General features: G+C 41.5%; 2 protein-coding genes across 15 annotated transcripts in view; both read right to left on the reverse strand.

Annotated features, from left to right (window-relative positions):
• Positions 1-6,819, reverse strand: part of mast2 (microtubule associated serine/threonine kinase 2) — a 169,019-nt gene extending 162,200 nt beyond the window's left edge. For all 5 annotated transcript variants that reach the window (XM_080770654.1, XM_080770652.1, XM_080770655.1 and 2 more), the window contains exon 1: positions 5,785-6,819. In XM_080770654.1, the coding sequence (XP_080626780.1) occupies positions 5,785-5,871 (87 nt within the window). In that variant the 5' untranslated portion in view covers positions 5,872-6,819. The remainder of the gene's footprint in view (positions 1-5,784) is intronic.
• A 928-nt stretch (positions 6,820-7,747) lies between these two features.
• Positions 7,748-21,955, reverse strand: part of pde4dip (phosphodiesterase 4D interacting protein) — an 86,338-nt gene continuing 72,130 nt past the window's right edge. For 4 of the 10 annotated variants that reach the window (XM_080771013.1, XM_080771020.1, XM_080771021.1 and 1 more), the window contains 15 exons: positions 21,639-21,767; positions 20,960-21,196; positions 19,556-19,855; positions 18,954-19,085; positions 18,739-18,858; positions 17,695-17,884; positions 16,936-17,060; positions 16,726-16,833; positions 15,963-16,052; positions 15,274-15,464; positions 14,676-14,819; positions 14,249-14,387; positions 12,339-12,385; positions 11,722-11,806; positions 7,748-10,400 (listed from right to left, as the gene is read on the reverse strand). In XM_080771013.1, coding sequence (XP_080627139.1) covers positions 10,276-10,400; positions 11,722-11,806; positions 12,339-12,385; positions 14,249-14,387; positions 14,676-14,819; positions 15,274-15,464; positions 15,963-16,052; positions 16,726-16,833; positions 16,936-17,060; positions 17,695-17,884; positions 18,739-18,858; positions 18,954-19,085; positions 19,556-19,855; positions 20,960-21,196; positions 21,639-21,767 — 2,162 coding nt within the window. In that variant the 3' untranslated portion in view covers positions 7,748-10,275. The remainder of the gene's footprint in view (positions 10,401-11,721; positions 11,807-12,338; positions 12,386-14,248; positions 14,388-14,675; positions 14,820-15,273; positions 15,465-15,962; positions 16,053-16,725; positions 16,834-16,935; positions 17,061-17,694; positions 17,885-18,738; positions 18,859-18,953; positions 19,086-19,555; positions 19,856-20,959; positions 21,197-21,638; positions 21,768-21,955) is intronic. The other 6 variants (XM_080771017.1, XM_080771014.1, XM_080771016.1 and 3 more) reach the window with 6 other exon arrangements.

Below are 21,955 nucleotides of genomic sequence, written 5' to 3' on the forward strand. Positions count from 1 at the left end.
AGATACAATCAGCAGATAAACAAATCATAATTTAGCGGAACTGCAAGCATATGTAAATATATAAAATAAATAATATATATACAATATATTATCTGGCCGATAATATAATGTTATCAGGCCGATAATGATGATGTCATAATTCCTGATAATTATCGTGCATCATTCCCTACTCGAGTCATTTCTTCACACACACACACACACACACACACACACACACAGACATTCTAGCCCTCCTAAAATTCCACTAAATTGGGCTTAAAACACCAGCACAGCACGTGAAAGCTTTAATCATCAGTTACTTGACATGCATGACAGCCTGACCAGGAACAGTCGAAGGCAAGAAAAGTAGAAAAGAGAGACTGGGGCTGGGCGACAGGAGAACATAGGGGAGGGCGATATGGTAAAATATAATATCACAGTATTGTTCAGTGATAGTAATAGGTTTTCAATGTAAAGGGTCCCATAGACAGGTAGTGGAGGCTTGTGTATCTGGACACTGGACAGAGAGGGTAGAGCAGCCAGCAATGCAAGAAAATGGGAAAAAGGAGAGAAGAAGAACAGAGTGTCCAGACTGAGCACGAAAAAAGCAGAGAGGTACAGGCAGGGGGAGAGGATGAGGGGAGGGGATGAGGGGAGGGGAGGGGAGAGGATGAGGGGAGGGCGTAGAGAAGGAGGAAAAGTGGACGAAGCGTGAGAGATAATGACTTGTGATTAGCAATGTCTCCAAATACAAATGAGCATTTTCTGTGCCTCAACATTAGAATCACTTATTTTTTATCAAACTATTCATCAATAAACAGAAGCTAGGGTTAGAGGAGAGTGCCACCGGTACAAAGATCCTTATCTCATCTCTTAAGCTTTCAGGGGATGGAAAGGTGGGATAGGCAGAGAGGCACAGCGCAAGATCCCGCAGTGTGTGTGTCGCACGCACGTGTGGCGCACACACACACACACACACACGCACGCACGGTATAGGAGGTTTTCCTATGCTCTTGGGGCTTAAGGGGAGCCTCCCTTGGCGGAAAATAGGCCAGCAGCCACAAAAGGTTCACTAGTGTTTCTGTCTGTCTGTTGTCCTAATATGAACATGTACAATGAATAATGCAGTTATCTTATCCCCGGTACTCGCCTAAAGACGGCTTTTGGAGATAATAAGGATAAATAAAGATACGCTGAAACCGCACTGATCTTCACTGCAATGTATGCCATTCCCTCTATGCTAGGAGCTCATCGTGGTCATGAGTCTGGGTAATGAGCAGGGCTTTAGATTAGAATGAATACCCCTCACCCCTCTGCATCTGTACCATCCCATTATCACTCTCTAGGAGCCCTCAAATGGCAGACATTAGCCATTTGGGCTCCATCAATCAGTGCAATGCCACCCCCCTCCCTTTGCTGGCATTACCTGCCAGCAGCGCGTCTTTCAGCTTAGAGCAGCAGCAGCCATCCTCGCTCCTCAGTGGCAGTCCAGTGGCTTGCTCATCCATGACCAGTCAATGGACAGGAAGGAAATGATTGTCCCAAATCATTTTATGGGAGCAGAGCAGGTTAATGGTTAGCCTAAGACATCGCTAATGATGGGATAGAGACTAGTGCAGACAGATGGGGCAACTCTGTGTCGACTAAAGTGGTATTTTCCAAAGACTGAGTTTGGGAACCAAAGTGTGGGTTGGAAAATTGGTTGGGGAAAAAGGTAGGACATTTTAAATGGGTCACTATAATGACTCTACAGCTATAGCGACCCAAGTACAAGGACCTGAAGCCAAATCCTAGTTGTACTGCAACTATCTGGCCTATTTCTAGTAGCAGTTTAAGTGTACACAGACATACGCACTAAGGACCAGGTCATGACAATACAACATACTGCAATCATTATCGTCATCATTACAGCATCACCACAGTAAAATACTGTGTAGGCAAGTCAAAGGCAGCGTCCTTAAAGGCTGTGGCACACCAAACGTACTTGTCCTGACTATTGAGAGGCATTATGTTAAAAAGGTGTGCACACTGTGCGAAAGAACCACACCGATTACAGCTGACGGACAGTCGACTTATGGTGCTATTATTGTGCACATCCTGCGTGAGAAGAAATAAATCAAACATACTGGGTGAATACATGAATGAATATCTTTATCCTCCAAAAAGACAGCTGCTTCTCTTTAATGAATGCAGCTCTTATGAATTGTAGAACACAACTCTGCAAAGGCCAAGGTCTTACATGTGTATCGTTTGTCTTAAACACTGACATTGACATTAAACATTAGTCCTATATTCCTGCCAGGAGTGGACCATAAAAGAATTTCTCTCTCTCCCTCTCTCGCTGATGAACAACTAGAATTGTGATATTCCATCAAACAAAAAGGTGTTTCATGTTTCCTTTACAGGAAATCAAGTGGAAACACTGACCAGTAAAACATATAGCAGGTTCAGATATAGCAGGCATTTCTTTTTTTCAACCGTTCAGTGCTTTGTCCCATTTCACAAACCTAGCATAATGGGACCTCAAAGTTCAGTCATATGGGCTAAATATATTCAATATACAGATTCTCATTAACTTCTAAAGCAGGTTCGTTTTTTGAATTTACTTTAGTACACCAACTGGGGAAAATGCTCCGAGGGCTAATCTACCACACAGACCCATCCTCCAGGACATTATAATAATAATGGTACTGCAATAATCCTCAATAGATTTGAGCCTAAATCCACTCTGCCCTAATTAGCTTGATCCTCAGAGGGACCCTAGTAACATACATCTCTGTAATGAGTGAATGATAAAACTAAATTCCAGCTCATGCAACTCAACATGGCATTTTAGCTCTCTGTCTGGATGGTAAGCATGAAACGTATGGATGCTACATTTCTGTGGATCATAACAATAAGGCTTCCATGCCTTTCTTCCCAAGAAACTGCTAGTTTTCTATTGACTGACATACAAATACGGCCAGTAGTTTAGTACACCTATTAAATAATGTTTGATCACAGCCTAGTCGTAGACTAGGAAAGAAGCAAGGAGGCAAGCAAGAAAGACAAATACTATTAAAGTAAAGATGAATGGAAAGAGATAAAGCAAAGCATCTACTATTACGAGAGAATACCATGCCCACAATGCAAATGTATTTAAGCCCATGGAGCACACAACTTTGTGCACGGCGTCAGGTGGCCAAGTCATACACCAGAGTTAGAGTATGCAGAATATGCGGAAGTGCCGTTTGTTCAAAATGTACACTTTGTGTACATAAAATGGTGTAAAAGATCAGCTTCTCCAGGTAAATGCTGATTACCGATCAGAGTGAATATCGGTCGATTTGGCCGATCACCGATCGCTAGCCAATTATCGGAGCATCTCTATGTATACAGGGATAAATATTGGAACAAGAGATTCATAATAGTCATACTGACATTATTAAAAGTAGACAAGACATACTGTAGGACCGTGCCGAGTCTGTTTTAATGTTTTGATGTGGAAACAATGTGCTAATACGTATATGCAGTGCTGAACTAAGCAGCCCTTGAGGAAACCAAGAAAATTCCTCCACACGACTGCAATAAATGTCAGCCAGCGTGTTGCAATCCTCATTGTCTTGTTAGTTCACTTTATTATGTGTAGCAGATTAGGCTGTTTATACTGTTTCCATTCACCATGCCAGTGAGGCATTTTGTCTGGTGAAAGAAACATACCATCACATTCACAACGCTATCACAAAGTACTGTAACTAGGAAATGTTTGTTGAAGAAACGTTTTGAAAGGAAGTGAAGTTAAAAATGCATTGTCCATTCATTCATGCTCAAGATTACTGATTACCTATAGTTGTCTGTTATCTGTTTGTTTGTTTGATTAATTGATTGAACAGCATATCATAGTCAGATATTAAGACTAAAAGGATAACACAAAAAATACCTGGGGACTTATGTCCTATGTAACTGTTCATGTTGCTTTTAAACTATAGAAAAGATTCATGGTGTCGTCACATACAATACAAATATAGGCAGTGAAATTCTTACTTCAAGAAGCTTCACAGTCAGTGTGCAGAACAATAAAATACGAATAACATATCAATAAATAAAAATATTTGTAATAAAAAGGAATATACCTTAAACAAAATAGTCTAAAACATGATGCACAATTTGAAATTAAGTGTGCAATCTGGTTTACATAGTACATACTCATGGAATTCACAAATTATGAAAATACTGCTATTGTGTAATGCTGTATGTTACACCCGAAAGAGGGGAAATTTTAGGTTGAGGAGTTCACACAAATGTCTGCCAATGTTGCCAAGGACAAAGTGCAACCTTCAAAAGCTCACATCCAGTCATCCACTCAATCACACATGCATGCACAGACAAGCACACCTTCTTAGGAGATAACAGTGACATCGTTCAATTCCCATAATTGTAAACCTTGTAAAAGTTGCGACAGAGGGCTCAGAAACTAAACTTCTGAGTGTTTGATTTATATATTCAGCCTTCACTCCCTTAAAAAGAAATTGTTGCCATGTTAGTTAGGCAAACACTTGACTACACAATTCTTGCTGTAGTTTTAACTTGAAGTTAATTTAATGAAGCAGTTTCAGGTGGCATGGGGGACTTTCACACACATCTTGCATTATAAGGAAGGAGCGGTAGCAAACTAACAATATGATGAATTTCCAATGTTTAACCATGAGGAAAAGTTCCCATCTAGTTCTACTCTACAGTCTACACTCCACACACCCCTTGCCATGGCTACACACACACACACACACACACACACACACACACACACACACACACACACACGCCTGACTGTCTGTCTGTCTGACATTTCACAATGTCATGAAATTCACTCCCTCCTGCTGCCAAAAAAATAAAAATACTTCAGATTTTTCTCTCAGGTGGACTCTAGGAGATACATTTTTCAAGGTGCCTTGTGAACCTGCTTAGGAATTCATAGAGATTGTAGGGAATGTGCAACAGCCTGAGGCCACAATCTGAATGGATCAAATGATATGTCTCATAACAATGCTAATATCCCAAGAGTAAGGGTGGAGCAGCAAGTTAACGACACAATCAATTGGATCAAGCGTCCAGAAATTGAGTAGCATTACTTCATGAGAGACGTTTAAATTCCATCGATGACACAATCCTTGGAAACAGTACATGATGGAAGAATGAACCAGGATCATTCAGTGTCAAGCAGCGAGCGAAGCTCATGCTCTTACAAACACATCACCACATTAATCTTCTTGATTCTTTAATTGGCAGTAATTTTAAGTCCATATGCTAGAATCAAACAATCAAAAACATAAAAGCTTTTCAATAGCAGCTGTACATTGGCATGTTGACAGCTGAGCTTACAAAGCATATACCAATAATACCATAATGTAATGTTCATTGGACATGCTGTGCATGTCTGGACAATGTGAACAGTGCATGATACAGACTACAGTATGCTGCACGAAAGTCAGCTAGACCATAAGTTAGGCTAGGCCATAAATATGAAACCACATTGTTGATACTGGACACAAGTGGATTGCTGGAAACACACGTACGGTATGTATACACCCCCCCCCCCCGCCCCCCTCACAGACAGGATTTTCACTGCCACTGTTCCTTGGGCTTGGGGGGGTTCCAGGGGGTCGTCTGACTCGTCTCCAGCTAAATGATTGATTGTTATGAACCGAAGTACCGAACTGATCCTTACGGGTCTCTGTGTGTATTCTGTACTACTGTGATGAGTAAGTAATATTATATACCCGTTATTACGCTATCTGGAATGGTATATTGTTAGAAAATGAACTTTACCGTGTCTTTCTCCTCGCTGCTGCTTCCCTGCTGCTCCATGTTGCACAGTTTTCTTTTATTCTTATTCTCAGTCCTCTTCATCTCCATTCCACTTCTTTCTCGCGGTGGTCCGGGGTGGTCCGCCCAAGCCAACCAGACCGATAACTTTAAAAGCTTCTTTAACTTGCCAGGTTTTTATTATAGGCTAGATGTAGAGTTTTGACTGAGGCACCTCAATACCGACATGTGAAATCCACACCTCGCTGCTGCTGCTGCTGCTGCCACACTGTTGAGTTGAGAGAGAAATGAATAAGCTGTGTCCAGAACTCCAGACGTCCATTCCCCTCTAACACCACCGACACGCAGCCACCAGCCAGTCAGTCAGTCCACAGAACAGACACCTGGCTAGCTTTTAGCTTAGCTGAGTTTCTAACGCTGACTCCTGCGTCCACAAGACTCCACATCTGTTCTGACAAGCTGTCAATCACACAGCTCTGTCCCCTGTTGTCCTCCTAGAAAACTAACCTCACGTTCACATGGAGGGAGAAACTCACTGCTGCTCGTCTTGTCCTTGTTGTTGCTGGTCTAAAGTGACCCTCCACATGGAGCTTCGTCACGGTGCATGTTCTCACGCCGTGTTCGCTGCTATGGTGGCAACGACGTTGCTGAACATGAAACTTCTTGTGAAAGATAGTTGAGACAGAAGTCCCCGCTTCTGCTAGCAGCTGGTTAGCTTCCTGTTAGCCAGCCGGCTAACGTCTATACCTGTCTAAAGCTTATACTCTAGGACGGTCTAAAGACAAACAAAGATGCCATCACCCATGACAGCAGCCAGCCAGGTGTTTTTGTCTCTGCTTTGGCGGCGGTGCGTGGTTGTTCTTCCTGGTTCAGAGCTGCGGGTTCGGTGTGTTGTTTTGTTATCTGACTAGCTCGCGGGTGTCTGTTTATAATGTATGATGATGATGATGATGATCCTCCATCCTCCTCGGCGCGAGACACGGAGAGCAGTCTGAGCAGACACACAACTCAGATGTGAGCTGAGGTCTACCGGGGTCGCTACTCGCTACAGCAGCACACACACACATCCAGACCAGCGCACTGCATGCGGTCACATTTTTTGCCTTGAATTCATTTTAAGTTTTTTTCTTTCTTTCTTTTGCAAGGCTTTTAAGGTGAGCTAAGTGATATGTTTTGGTTAAAATAAAACGAAAAGGTTAATTCAACATATTCTGATAGTAATCATTTCTAGAGTGTTTGTTGAACAGCAGGGCTCTGCCCCGGCTCTCCAGCCATTTCATAAACAGAAAATAATTGTTCAGATAGGTGACAACATTTGTGGAATGATGACACAAAGAAATTAACATACAAAATTGGAACTAGTCTGGAACACTATAAAAACGTTAGTGAACTTACTCACTAAACTCACTTAGTGAACAAACACTACTTTTAACAAAAACCACACTACCAATTTATTTTTACAAGCTAGAGCTCATGTTAATTTCTGTATGACAAAACATACAGTTCAGGCAAAAACATACCCTATGCCCAACTTGCAACATCATTGCTTCCTGCATCAGTCAGATAAGAGTCAGACAGACTCATGTTTTATAACTCTACTCAAGTTGTCCGACCTCAATTATGTGACACCATGTCACTTTCCTTAACTGCCATGCACAATACACAATTGTTTTGTTTAAATCCTATTATTCATTTAACATTCGTGTACTTTTAGGCTGGGGGTCGGGGGTTGTAAAATCATGGACCAGTTTTATGGCGTCTGCTGCCATCTTCTGTTGGAAAATAAATCATGCAGTTTAAAACTGTTCATTACTTGAATCAAATTAAATAGATACGGTCAGTAAGGTACAGTTAAATAACTTTCACCTCTACAGTGCTCGACTGCTCCAAATCATTTAGTCGTTTATTTGGGATTTGCTGTGTATTTAAAAGACAGAGAACATAGAGCACAACAAACATATTATTTTATACAGTTTTATTGAAAAGGATATCTGCCCCAAAACATTTTTTAATAAAATAAACATGCATACAATTACACCAGGCTACACCTGGTGTAGCAACAAACACTGATGTACAATCCCTTCACTACAGTATGTACATACATGTGATAATGATATAGTTCCTATAAAACACAAACTGGGAAATTATACAAAAAGGTAATCAGTTTTGCACCTTGCAAGTTTGTGACTTTGGTTAGCTTTATTGCTTGTTTTTAGCACTCAAGTCTTCCTGCGTGCCAAGTGTAACTAAAGCTCAGCTTCATATTAAATAAAAGTGCTCTGATAAACTATTGTTGATTGTTTGTCAGATAGGCTATATGGGCCAGCTTCAATTTGATTGTCAATACAGCAGCACATTTAAAAGAGAAGAGAACATATTTAAATTTAAATACAACTAAATAACTAAATACAGGTAACATGGCACTTAAACTTAGTTACCAAGGTCTAATACATCAAAAAGCAACCAAGAAGGTTATTGCACATGGACCCAAACATTGTATGATTAAAGTAATGGTTCGCTCAAAACAGGTACTGTAGGTTGCACACATCCAGTTCCTTGCTGATGCTGGACAATAGATAATAACAGTATAAAAAGATGAGAAGTCTGCACTTCTCATATTTTTATAAAGTAATGGTTGGACCATGAATCCACAGTTCATGCACTAAGGGTAAGGTACTGTACAGATAACAAAATGTCAAAAAGAGAAAACAGAAATCTTACAGTAAGCCAGTGTAAATGACTTGTTTCCAAACAGCAATTATCTTGCCAATGATTGTCACAATTTCTTAAAATAAGGTCAGGAAAAAATATAGTCAGATATAGACAAATTAGACATAGATGTTCACTAAACTCATCAGCTGCAGATCTAGTAATTGAAAAAAGACAGTTGTCCAACTAGGGTTGTTCCAAAGCTTACATACAAGAATTGCTAATTTGATAGGATAAAAAGGAAAACAAAATACAAATAAAAAATATTATTAATAATAATAATAATGTGTGGTCTTACAGGTCTATTTGCCAGAGGCAATCTTTGTTACAAAAATGAAATAAAATGTTACAACACTCTTGGACCATATACCACAAATTCAATGCACAAGTCGTTTTGTGCTCAGGCTGACAAATGCTGGATAGCTGTTTGACTATTATACTGAAAAATGATCTTACTTATTAGCATTGGCCTGCTAAGATGGCAAACGTGGCAGCTTACTGAAAAGGCTTTGCCATGTCTATGGCTGCAGGTATTGACATTTCAGCAGTATGTCTGGGTTGGACCCATGTTTTTCATTGGACAGTGTATTATCTCCTTAAAGGACAACTTTGGGTTTTTTCAACCAAGGTTCATGTTTTAGGTTATGTTATTAGAGAAAGTAAAAGATGCGTGTTAATTTATTTTCATTTGCTGCTTTCTTTCGTTTTAATGATTTTAGCTATTTTTGATAGGGAGGCGGGGGAATTTGAAGTGGCTAAATATGTATTTTTCTTTTACAATTTTTTAGGGTGATTACTACAGTCCGAATCCTACTAGACCCCCAGTAACTTTCATCTGGCCACAGTAGTTGTTTTCTGTGTGTCTGAACGAACAACTAACAACTAGGAGGATACCATACTGTGTGGCATATACAGTATAGGCTCAATATGTCCGTTTGTCACCTCCCCCTTCACATTCAATATAGATAAAATTGTTAAAACGAAAGAAAGCAGCAAAAAAAAGAAAAGAAAAAAGAACTTTCTCTAATAACAACTTAAAACATGAACATTGGTTGAAAAGAAAAACTAAAGTTGTCCTTTAACAAACAGTAATATGCATGTGTGCATTAATTAACTATTATGTTCGGGTGGATTTGCTTGTATAACAGAAATCCTGAAACTACCCACTTCCTCATATTGGAAAAAGTATACTGGTAATACTGTGGTTTTCACCTTGTGATATCATCAGTTGACCATTTTTATGGCAGAGGTGGGGTCAGGACAAGAATCTAAGAGTACAGTATGGCTTCTTTTCCACAAGCTGTTTAATTAACATGCAACTATTTTACAAACTAACAAAAACTAGCCTCAACAGAAGCTAACAGGAAGCACTTAGTTTGGTTTGGCATTTTCAAAGCCCTGTTCTTCTCACTGGCTGGCTATTTTATTCCTGAATACCTGCTGGGGTCCAAAGCATGGTCTCAAATAAATGTGGGGAAACACTTAAGCTGAGGCCCTTAAACCCTTTGAAGCACCTACTTAAACAATATAACACCGTGTACAGTAAGATCATTCACATTCATAAACCATCACAACTGTCAAAACATTGCTCAGTGCCTCACAATCACTCAAGCAGTAACACTCAAACAGGTTGTGTTTCACCAACCAATCGGAGAGCCAACCAGGCCAACCAAGGTTTTCCTGCGGTTTTCCCTTTTGGACAGGAAGTCACTCATGAACCAGAAGGAAGTTGGGGCTGGTGTATTACAGGAAGACCGCTTGCGAGGGCCGTTGGTGGTGTGGGGCTCACAGGCCTCTGGTGGGCCCCAGGACAGGAGGAGTCTCGGGTGACGATGGGGCCTGTTGCAGGGGCCTCATGACACCCCAACCAGAAGAGAGGCTGAGCTCACAGAACGCTCCTGCATCTTCACCTGGGCAGACAGCAGAGCAGACATTTTTGTAATCGTGGGGAAGTAATGGTTGGTTGCAGAGCATCAATTATTTGTATTTATTTTATTTTTTATATATTGGATAGGGGCAGGTAAGATAAGTCAGATTTATCTTCTTCCTGCTCCGTTTCTTTTCTTTTTATGGAATATGTGGGTAAAACGGGTAAAACGAATATAATCATGTAAAATCATAAATTAAAAGGATTTAGAGGCGATGGATGAGAAAGAGAGACAGCGAGAGACTTTGTGCGTTCCAGAAAGATGTGATTTCTTTCCAGAAATAGAATAACCTAATTAACCAAGTGACATTGAACTTGACAAAGGCTCATTAAATCTCCAATCCAGAGCAATAAGTGAGTGACATGCAGTACATTACATGGTATTCATTCACCCTAATCTCTCTGAGGATGAGGACCCAGTTAAAACCATCATAAACCATCATAAAACCTCATCTTTAAAGCTACAATCCTTAAATTGTATTAAGGATTACTCCCTCTTCTGACATTGAGGTAATTGTGTCTGATGTAAAAAATATATATAATTTAAGAAAAACTGCCAGTCTGGTGCACCATAGTCTTCAAATAACCATATTGACATTGTCAACGAGTCGATGTCCTACCTGACATTTTTTAACTCTCCATGGAAGAGTAGGGAAACTACCTCCAACACCACTGCAGATATTTTAGTTACAAAGTATTAACATACTTACATACATACTCCACCATATAGAATAGTTCAAATAAAGTTTTATGAAAACAGTCAAATTTGTTAAAAGTCCCAGATTGTAGCTTTGTGATTGTGAGTTATAAAGCACTACTGTAGAGGTTATAATAACCTCTACAGTACAGTGCTTGTTCCATCCTCAGCTTTCAACACAACAAAAGCACACTCACTGCAAACCATGAGGAAAAGCCCACTGACCAGGGCCCGTAACTATCAAGCAACTCAGCATCACTACTAGGCTGAAAGGTTGACTAGGATAAAAAATGAATCATAGTAGGACATATAATAGATGCTAGTCAAAGCTTACTACAAATGATCAGGACAGGGTTTACTTTTTTTCTGGTGGAGATACAGTAGGAGCTCTTTTCAACTGTAAGAAAGGAATATTGATGTCATGCTTCTACTACTATGCCTAAAGGGATGCCAGATGTGAATCCCTCTTTCAGGCACACATAGAGTAGATACTAGTCTGAGTGGCTTGATACAGGCCCAGAATAAAAGCAGGAAAAGACACAATTTTCACTGCCAAGTGAAAATGCTGATCCAGAAACGTAGGCACACCACACCAAGGGGGCCATACCTTTACTGGCACATGAGGGACGTGAGGAAGAGGAGGGAAGAGAGAAAGAGGCATGGTGGAGGGACGATATCCTAAGCTCATTATCCTAGAGAGACTCAGCAGGAGACAAAGAGCGAATGAAAGAGAGAGAGAGAGAGAGAGAGAGAGAGAGAGAGAGAGAGAGAGACAGACAGACAGACAGACAGACAGACAGACAGAGAAATGAGCAGAGGAGATGAGGGAGAGAGACAGTGAAAGGAGAGGAAATAATGAGGGCGAGTGGTGGCAATGATGAGGTAGAGAGAGAAGGAAAGACAGTACACATTGTTTCAATGAGGGAACATTAAGTGTTGTAACGGGGTGGTGTTTACCTCTGCCTTATCTACAGTAACCTTTTGAGTGTTAAGTTAACTGAGAGTTTATAAAAAGTGACCTGTAAGAGATGATCAGTTCTGAATGTTGATGTTCAGACTGAACCAGACAAAATCAGTGGAATCTGTCCACACATTAGACCTTCTTTGTTCCCAGTATGGTGAGAATACTCATAGTACATTTGACGAAACTTTAGGTCACATCATTGCATTCATTATCAGTGGTGTGGTATAAACACATGCAACATCTTGGCAGAAGGATCTCACCTCCAAGTTTGTCTTGGCTTTCTTCAACACGTCCCGTGTTCTTGACACTGTAAACAAACGAAATGTAAAGATAATGTGAATCATGCTTTAATCATGTAATGCACAGTATAGTACATTATAATGAGTGTTCATTTAAAGCTGCAATCCAGATGTTATAGTTATATTGTATTAATACACTCTACCATGTTTGTGAAGAGCGCATCACTGCATGCTTGGCTGACATCTCACAGTGGATGTTTTCTAACCACCTCAAGCTGAACCCAGACAAGACTGAGCTTCTCTTCTTCCCAGCTAAGTCCTGCCCCATGCTAACTATTTCCGTAGACAACGCCCTGGTAACGTCTGTCCCAACAGCCAGGAACCTTGGTGTTGTCCTGGACAGTCAGCTCTCGTTCAAAACACACATTACAGCTGTCACTCGATCCTGTAGGTTTACACTCTATAACATATGACGAATTAGACCGTTCCTCAACCAGGAGTCAGCCCATCTCCAAATCCAAACAGTCTTGTCAAAACTTGACTATTGTAACTCCTTCCTTACTGGCCTACCGGCATGCACACTTAAGCCTCTTCAACCAGCCAAAATTCTCACATGTCTCCCCCCTTCTCCGCTCCCTCCATTGGCTCCCGGTCGCTGGCCGCACAGATTACAAAACTCTGATGCTGGCATTCAAAGCAACCAAAGGTATGGCAACCCCATATCTTGCAAGTCTGATCGAACCCTACAAACCCTCCCGTGCCCTCAGATCAGCCAACGCAGGGAAGCTGGAAGTACCTTCACTAAAAACGCCAGGACAACGCTCCACACGTCCCAAACTCTTCTCCCTTCTGGCTCAAAAACTATGGAATGCACTTCCCATCACAATCAGAACTGCAGCCTCACTCCCAATCTTCCGCCGTAGTCTGAAAACTCACCTCTTCAGACTTCAACATGGCCCGTAGCATTTGTCCTAGCCCTGACGACCTTACAGGCGTATGCAAAGACTCAACTTATGTAACTTACATTTTATGTAGACTTATAGAATTTTATGTAGCAGCACTATAAAGTATATGCATATGTTTCATTATATACATATTCCACTGTTACGTTCTTAGCTTACGTATGATTCATGATAACTACCTTTTTATGTATGTGATGTATTGCCATGCTTTTTGTTCTTGCTTAATGTAAATCGCTCTGGATTAAGAGCGTCTACTAAATGCCTAAATTGTAAATTGTAATTGTACCATACAGATGAGTTAAAATAAAGTTTTATTAAAACAGTCAAATTCAATCATTTCTTTCTTTAAAAGAGTTCCGGATTGCAGTTTTAAATCTCAAGAGTTCAAGTGACACTCAGAATTTTGCAGTGATAGTCGTATCTTGTCTCTAGATAACTCAACTCCTCATTATTAATCTGTCACCATAGAACAAATGCATTAGCCACGGATGTCAGAGAGAGTTAGACTGACTGCAGAACTAAGGAGATTAGAAAGATGAACGGAACAGTGAACAGTAAAGTGAGTAAAAGAGAGACTGATCGAGAGATAATAATTTAGAGCAGTGGTTCTCAACGTGGGTCCATGATTGATAGTTAGGGACAAAATGAACCCCAGAAACATTCGAATGGTCACCTGTGGCCTAATGTTATTTATATCACACAGTACATCATTATCAGACATATACCCTTCAACTTCGTGATTATCAAGGCTTTGTTGCATTTGTAGAAATATTAATGGGCCTTGTAAATGTAAAAAAAAAAGAAAAAAGGCAAAGGTCGTCGGGATCGGGAGTCAAACCCACGACACACCGTCAGGCTGGCTTAGCACCTTAGACCCTAGTGCCCAGACCGCTACACTAGCCGCCCAGCATGATGCTTTCTGTTACACAAGTGAACATAAATCTTTGGTATGAAGAAATCATCACTCACGTTGATTGACAATAAAGTGCTCCATTGTCTCATTGGTGCGGCTGTAGCTCTTCAGCCCCTCCATGGCGTCCCTTAGAGCCTCCTCCTGTTGTGACAGCCTCTGCCGGAGAGAGCTGATCTCCTCCTTTAGAAACTGCTCCTGATCAAACATACGGATATGGACACATTGAGATTTCTGTAATTAAGTTTGCAGCGATTGCAAATTTCGGTTAGTGGCAGTGATTTTAATGGGCAGTAAATACATTCCAAATCTGTTCTGAAGCATGCACTACTGCAGTCTTGCTGATTTCAGATCAGCCATTGGCTCATCCTACAGTACATAATTTGTTTGTAATTTTTGAATAAATATGTGAAGTTCTTCAGAGAACTTAGAAGATATTCTGTTGGAAACTGTAACACAGACAACTATGCTGTCAGTAGTAGTGACCTGCTTGGTGTTGAAAGTCGATTCCTCAGAGCTTGGCAGGGCTGCTCTCCAGAACATTGTAAGCAGAGAGCTGGCCTCCTCCAAGATCTGACGTAGCGTCTTAGTGTTAGCTATCATCTTCTTCACAGAGCCAGTGTCTAAAGGCTGAAATGGAAAAAGGGAGAGAGAGAAAGAACACACGCACCCATCGTTTAATAAGTCTGATTAGTCTATCTTAGATATGTTTCTATTGGCAGTCCTCTCTGAGGACTCATGTGAGGACTCACACGAGTGATCATTTTACCAATCAAGCCGAGGGCACTAAGAAGGTACTACGAGATAATATTGAAAAAGAGGCTGATAAACAGACAAAAGACACGCACAAACTAGGCTGGGTGCTGGATCATGAATTACATGCTGGACAGCATAAGAATAAAAGTCTGCACACAAAATTAATGCTCCCAAATGTAGTTTACTTCACCAATGAAGTAAACTACATTTGGGAGCATAAATTTGGTGTGCGGACTCTATTGTTCTTATCACGCGATAATACGCCTTGGTTTCTTGGCCACCTTAAATGTCCATCCAATGTCTGACCATGGGTTCTTTGAGCTCTCACCTGCTCCTGGCTATACTCCCGCAGAGTCGGGGCGACCAGGGAACGGAGGGAGGCCTCCATCTTGCGGACAAGAGCGCTGCCCTCTAGGATCTGCTGCTGCAGAGCCTTGAAGTCATCCACGTGGCCAACCGCATGGCGGCCATGGCGGCTGGCGAAGGAGCCATCCGGGGCCTGGCTGTGCAAAGATGAAGCTATCGGGAAGAGGAGAGGAGGGAGCCAGGAGATAAAGACAGCCATGTCAGCACAAATGTCACTAGAAAATGTGCTCAGTATAGCACAGAAATCCACCAAACGTCATGAAGCATTAGCTTTCAAAAGGGCTACCGTGTGTAAAAACAGCTTGGCCTGACATGCAACTATCTGAACAGCAGAGTTGGTTAGGGAATGGGGCTGAGCTGTATACACTGTATGAAACCTTCCATATCAAAGTGTGTAGGCAATAATGAAATCTTAACGTCCTTGGTAATCATTTCTGTATAAATGATTAGTAATGTAATGTCCCCACTGACATTACATTACTAACTACAAAAGTAATACTATCCATAAAGATTGAAACCAAAAAAATACTGTCTGTATAAATTATTACATGTAATATTCTTTCTTACAAATGATTACTACTCCCAAAACAACTGAATGCTAAATAATATTGCTTGCATAATTATGATATGTGTGATAGTGGAATCTCGCACCAGTCTCCACCGTTGTTTGCAGTGCAGGAGAGAGTGGACACGTAGGACTGAAAAGTCCTGTGTCTCTCACAGGCGGAGAGGGAACGTTGTCTGTGGAGAACAACAATGTGACAACGGGAATCAGTCAGACACATCTGGCAAAATAATACATGAGTGAGTGCGCAAAAGTACTTTGGTATGATATGGTGACATATTTATTGAGCTCGATCTCTTTAGAGAAACGAGTTCTTCTCACTGTTCTTATTACTTTTCTCTTCAAAACCTTGGCACGCTCTACTAGCTCTGTCATACATTCACCTAGAGAAGCTTCATAGAGAAGCTTCATTCATTAAAACTTTACAATGTTCTTCTAGAATAGAAAATCTAACTTTTTGAAGTCTTTTAGACTTGAAATATTTCACTTTTTGAAACTTTTATTTTCGGTTATGACATCCGTCTGGGAGAGCTCAGGAAAGGAATGAGATGACTACTGTGTGGATCTGTGATGTTGCACCCACTGATTCTCCAGGAACAGTACCGGGCTAGTTTGTATTGTATTGTGCTCTGAATTGCATTGCTTTCTTTTGCATTGCATCAACTCTATTGAGTTGATGCAATGCAATGCAACCAATGCAATGAAAACCAGCTCCATACACTGACAGCAAGAGTGGAACTTAATAGATGTAGTTAATGTATTAAACCACATGAGCCCTAGCGTCCCTATTATGGGCCTGTCATAATAGACGAAAAGTCTGCAAAGAAAAAGTCGTTCAATCATACTGACCGCCGAACAGCTTTCTCCTGGAATGAAGCTGGCTGTCCCCCTGTCCTGTAAGACGCTGTTCCAGCTGGAGGTGCAGCTCTCTAGAGTCAAGGGTCACAGTGCTGCCTCCTACACAAACACACACATTTAATGCCTTAAATAGATGTTCTTTCTTTCTTTCTTTCTTTCTTTCTTTTTTTCTGATGTTTTTAGAGATGAACACAGTCTTACCAGAGTGTGTGCTTTTGGGTCCTCCGCCCACGCTGTGGTACATGTGGAGCTCACACTGCAGAGACTGGATCAGACTTCCACTCTCACACAGCTGCTGCTGGAGAACACTCACCTCATGCTGGAGACTAAAGACACACACACATGCAGAGACATGCATATTAATACAGGTGTCATTTAGTTGAGCAGAGACACACACACACACACACACACACACACACACACACACACACAATTTAGGCATTTAGCAGACGCTTTTAATCCAGAGTGAGCGATTTACATTAAGCAAGAACAAAAACATGGGAATACATCATACACATAAAAATAGTTATCATGAATCCTATGTAAGCTAAGAAGAATGTAACAGTGGAATATCTATATAATGAAACTATGCTATATAGTGCTGTGTCTACATAAAATGCTATCTAAGTTACATAAGTTGAGCCTTTGCATAAGCCTCGTCAGGTCATCAGGGCTAGGGCAAGTGGTACAACAAGTGCTACGGGCCAAGATAGTCTGAACTGAAGAGGTGGGTTTTCAGACTATGGCGGAAGCTTGACACACACAAACACACTCACACTCACACTCTCACACACACACACACACACACACACTCACACACACACACTCACACACACACACACACACACACACACACACACACACACACACACACACACACACACACACACACACACACACACACACACACACACACACACACACACACACACACACACACACACACACACACACATATACCTGTTGATGGTTTCGTGGTTCCTCTGTCGGTCCTGTTTGAGTTGTGTGACCTCCTGGCTGTGAGACTGAGCCTCCATCTGCAGCCTCCTGCTTTGCTCCGCCCACCTGTCTGTCTCTAACTCCGCCTCCTTCAGTCTGGCCCGCCCCAAGAGGACTGCTGCCTCCTGAAGGTGCTCCGCCTTACTACCATCTGAACCAGAGAGGAAATGAGGTTTGAATATGACTTAAAGCTAGACAATTAATAACAGCCAGCAAAAAAAAGTCAAAATGGGTAAGTGAAGTTCTTTGGACATGATTTAAGTATAAGTAGTTTATGCATTTGTACCTGATCACAATTAAACTGGTTCAGTTCTGTCCCACTGGTCTAAGCAGACAGAATTCTACAATATTTTATGGTTACCACACAGACAACAGTATCCACTCTACTAGCCAGTTTGGAAATGCGGGAACAAGTGCATTGTTCTGTTGGAAATTTAAACAGTACTTGGCCCAAATACTGAAATTACATTAATTACGGGTTCAAGCCTGAATGGCTGACACCCTATTGTTAACGTGCAAATTTGTATTATTCCTCTGGCACGGTTTTGCAAATTCCCATGAGATGGCATAATGGTAGAGACATGAAATTTGCCCGACACAGATTTTGCCCTAAAGGGGAATAGTGTGTGTGTGACTGTGTGTGTGTGTGTGTGTGTGTTTACATTTTTACATGGGTCCTTATTTTGGAACTGCAAAATAGTAAATCACAACTAATCCATTTTATTTTCCAAATACAGGATAATATTATTTTATTCGTCTGAAAACATTATTCTGGTGATTGTTTTTATATCTTGAATACACTTTCAACGGTCTAGACCCACAGCTTTCAATTTCCAACGGACCCTGTTGGCTTGAACCAACATTTTAGGGTACAGTAAATACAAATACATAATGTACCAATTTAAATAGAGCTTCATTTGCAATGTTTCTCTGAGTGCAATTTAGTCCATCTCGTCCTTGATCCAGACCACATGTGTATACTATACAGTAGGTGCCCATGTGTACCTTTGTTGGCCTGCTTGAGCTGGTTCTGCAGGCTCAGGTTGTCCTCCTTCAGAAGTCTGATCTCACCGGACAGCTGTCCCACTGAGTCCAGACCCTGGATGTAGATGTTGGTAGGCGCACCTGTAGAGAGGCAGACAGTTTTGATGTACTCTGTGAATAACAGACCCTTAATGTAATGTAGTGCAGTCAGTTACCATCCGCGGTCAGTTGGTTACCTTTCTCCTGGGCGGTGTTGGCTAGTCTCTCCTCCAGCTGCCGTCTTAGGCGGTCGTTGGTCTGGATAGAATCTTCTAGTCTCTGTCTCAGGCTGCGGATCTCCATGAGATGCTCCTTCATCAGGTCTGAACCTGCAGCAAACAACAACACACTGTAGCTACACTGTATGGCATCGACGGTACAGTATATGGTAAATTGGCAAAACAAATCATTGTTTTTGACAATAGTACTGTATGGGCTCCATTTTCGTCACAGCTAAACCCCTTATCCCTAAACTTCTTTGCCTTTTTTTTTTACTATTTAGAAAAACATTTTTGAATAGTTCAACTAGCCAATCTACATTGACACGTTGTGAGCTTGTAGACTGGCCATTTTAACTATTCAAAAATGTTTTGCAAAATAGTAAAAAAAAGGCAAAGAAGTTTAGGGATAAGGGGTTTAGCGGTGACGAAAATGGATCTCTTGACTTAAAAACATTTCCATTTGGTTGGTCAAGACCTATAATCAAAACAGCCTTTGTTTGAATCGTTTATTATATTCATATCACTCTGTGTGTCGGTGTAAAAAACGCATACTCATTATATTCTGTCTGTATGTTTACCGGTGTGACTGGCACCCGACTGGTACCCTGATGACCCTGATGACAGGTCAGCTCCTGCTCTCATTGGTCGGACACTGTAGGACATATCCCACAATGCACTGTTCTCCAGCAGACTAGCCCCAGCTTTCATGGCCGGGCTGGCGTTCAGGCTGGCATTGAAGCTGGTAGCGCTGGCAGTGCCACCGAGTGTAGAGGGCAGGAGTCCATGGCAAGCCAGCGGCAGGAAGCCGGAGGGGTCTGATTGATGGTGGACAGACATGGGGTAACCCTGGTAAGACCCAGACTGAGGATTGGAGAACCCTGCAGTGGAAAAAAGATAAACCAATGCAAATGTAGTTTAATCATGAGAAAGACTGTATTTTTTTCTCTCAAAAGGGCAGAAAACATACAGTAGATTGATTAATTGTTAGTTAACTTAACTTTGCAATTATTTATAAACCAGTACGTGTGTGTGAGACATTTATATTAGAGTGTGCCAAATCCAGAGAGAGAGAGGAAAAGTGAGTTTATTAATTATTTCCAGGTAGAGAATAATCAAAGGCCATTGACCTCGACAAGGGCATCTCAAATATGCATTCAACAACAGAAGTAGATAGGCCTATCACAGAGAAACTTCACTTCAAGCTAAGTGTGAGTAGAGCTCCACTGGATCAGGGTGTAATGAGTTCAACTTGAGGATAAGTGTATGGAAGACAGCCAAAGACAGCGAGAAAGGCAAGCGATTACTGTAGGCAGATTTGGATTATGCAGCCAAAGGCAAGTTATGACCTGTCAACTCAACTCTAGTTCAGTCGGTTACAAACTAATTCCTTCTCTCCTTTTCACTTTAGCACCCTCCATCACTGTTAAAGTGCTTGTAGACAGTGCTTTTACATCGCCTAGTCATTATTACCCATAAATACTAAAGGCCTTATTATCATTTTGTCCTACTGTGCTTTAGGCTAGGGTCTGGGTCTGGATCCAGATAGGTGAAAGGTGTTAAGGAGCCCAGTCTTCATTAATCAATTCAAGCATTTGGAGGTTTGAAGATTATTAGATACCGTCGTAGCTTCGACTACAAAATATGTCAACTCGTGCTCTGGAGAGTTATGGGTGTCATGGATCATGGATCATGGATCATGGATCATGGGTCATGGATCATGGATCATGAGTCATGGGCACTGGGCAGCGCCCAGGAAAACTAAATCATTAAGGACTGGGTGAGAGGTATGAATGAGCCATGGACCCAGAGCCGTAGCCGTTATTAGAATGAGTCTGTTCTTACACCAAACAGTTGGTGTACATTTATTAGATTAGATTATTATGCTAATAGTCAAACCGTCAAACAAGGAACCAATTAGTTTCTAGTTTACACACACACACACACACACACACACACACACACATGCAGTCATTACAACGCACTTTCACGGTCTCTCAGCTGTCGCTGTAACATCTGCAGCTCCTGTTGTACCTCTGCCAGAGAGAAACCCCCCCTCCCGTTGCCTTGGTAGTGAGGTCGCAAGGTGGCAGAGAGGGGATCAAAGGGCAAGGGTGCCCTCTGAATGGTAGAACGGTTGGGGTGGTAAGGGGTGGAGGTGAAAACAGGGCCTGGAGCTGAGAATGGGAGAGCGGTGGACATAGGGACTGAAAACAGTCCTGCTATGGATGGAGAGAGAAGGAGAAGAAAAGGAAAGGAAAGGAAAGGAAAGGAAAGGAAAGGAAAGGAAAGGAAAGGAAAGGAAAGGAAAGGAAAGGAAAGGAAAGGAAAGGAAAGGAAAGGAAAGGAAAGGAAAGGAAAGGAAAAGAAAAGAAAAGATGTGGAACAGTAATAATGAAGAGGAGTAACTCATGGTCATAGAGGAATAATGAGGTACATACAGCTATGGAGTAAACACAGGCTTGACATGTGATCTTGTAGCTAAATGTGAGTGAAAAGTCCTAACTGACTGATTTAGAGTAAACTACAACTTCTACAAGCCAGCATGTGATTTTGTCCCACAAGTCAATGATAAGGACAATGATGACTTTTGCTTTTTTAGGGTAGCCTTTCATCCAACTTCTGGACAAGTAGCTCAGCTCAGCAGTTTCACCACTTTCATACCTGTCTGACTGTGCGTGTCAGCTGCCTTGTGAGGAGGACAATGCATGCTGGGACAGCTCACAGAGGACAGGGCGATGGATGGAGGGACAGAGGGATGATGTGACATGGTACCGCCGTAGGACTGACAATCTACGGAGATAAAAGGAGTGACAGCTGGCATGATGAGTCATGGAATGAGAGGGCTTTCATGAGTGCCTGTTTTTAACTCTGAGATTATACAAATGGAATGAAATGGACCGTTACAGGTCCATTTGATTCCATTTGCATGCTCTCAGAGTTATAGACATATAAATGCCTATTCATACTCCAGTTTTAGG

This window comes from Protomyctophum bolini, assembly GCF_963924005.1.
Source record: "Protomyctophum bolini genome assembly, chromosome: 8".
Taxonomy (NCBI): domain Eukaryota; kingdom Metazoa; phylum Chordata; class Actinopteri; order Myctophiformes; family Myctophidae; genus Protomyctophum; species Protomyctophum bolini.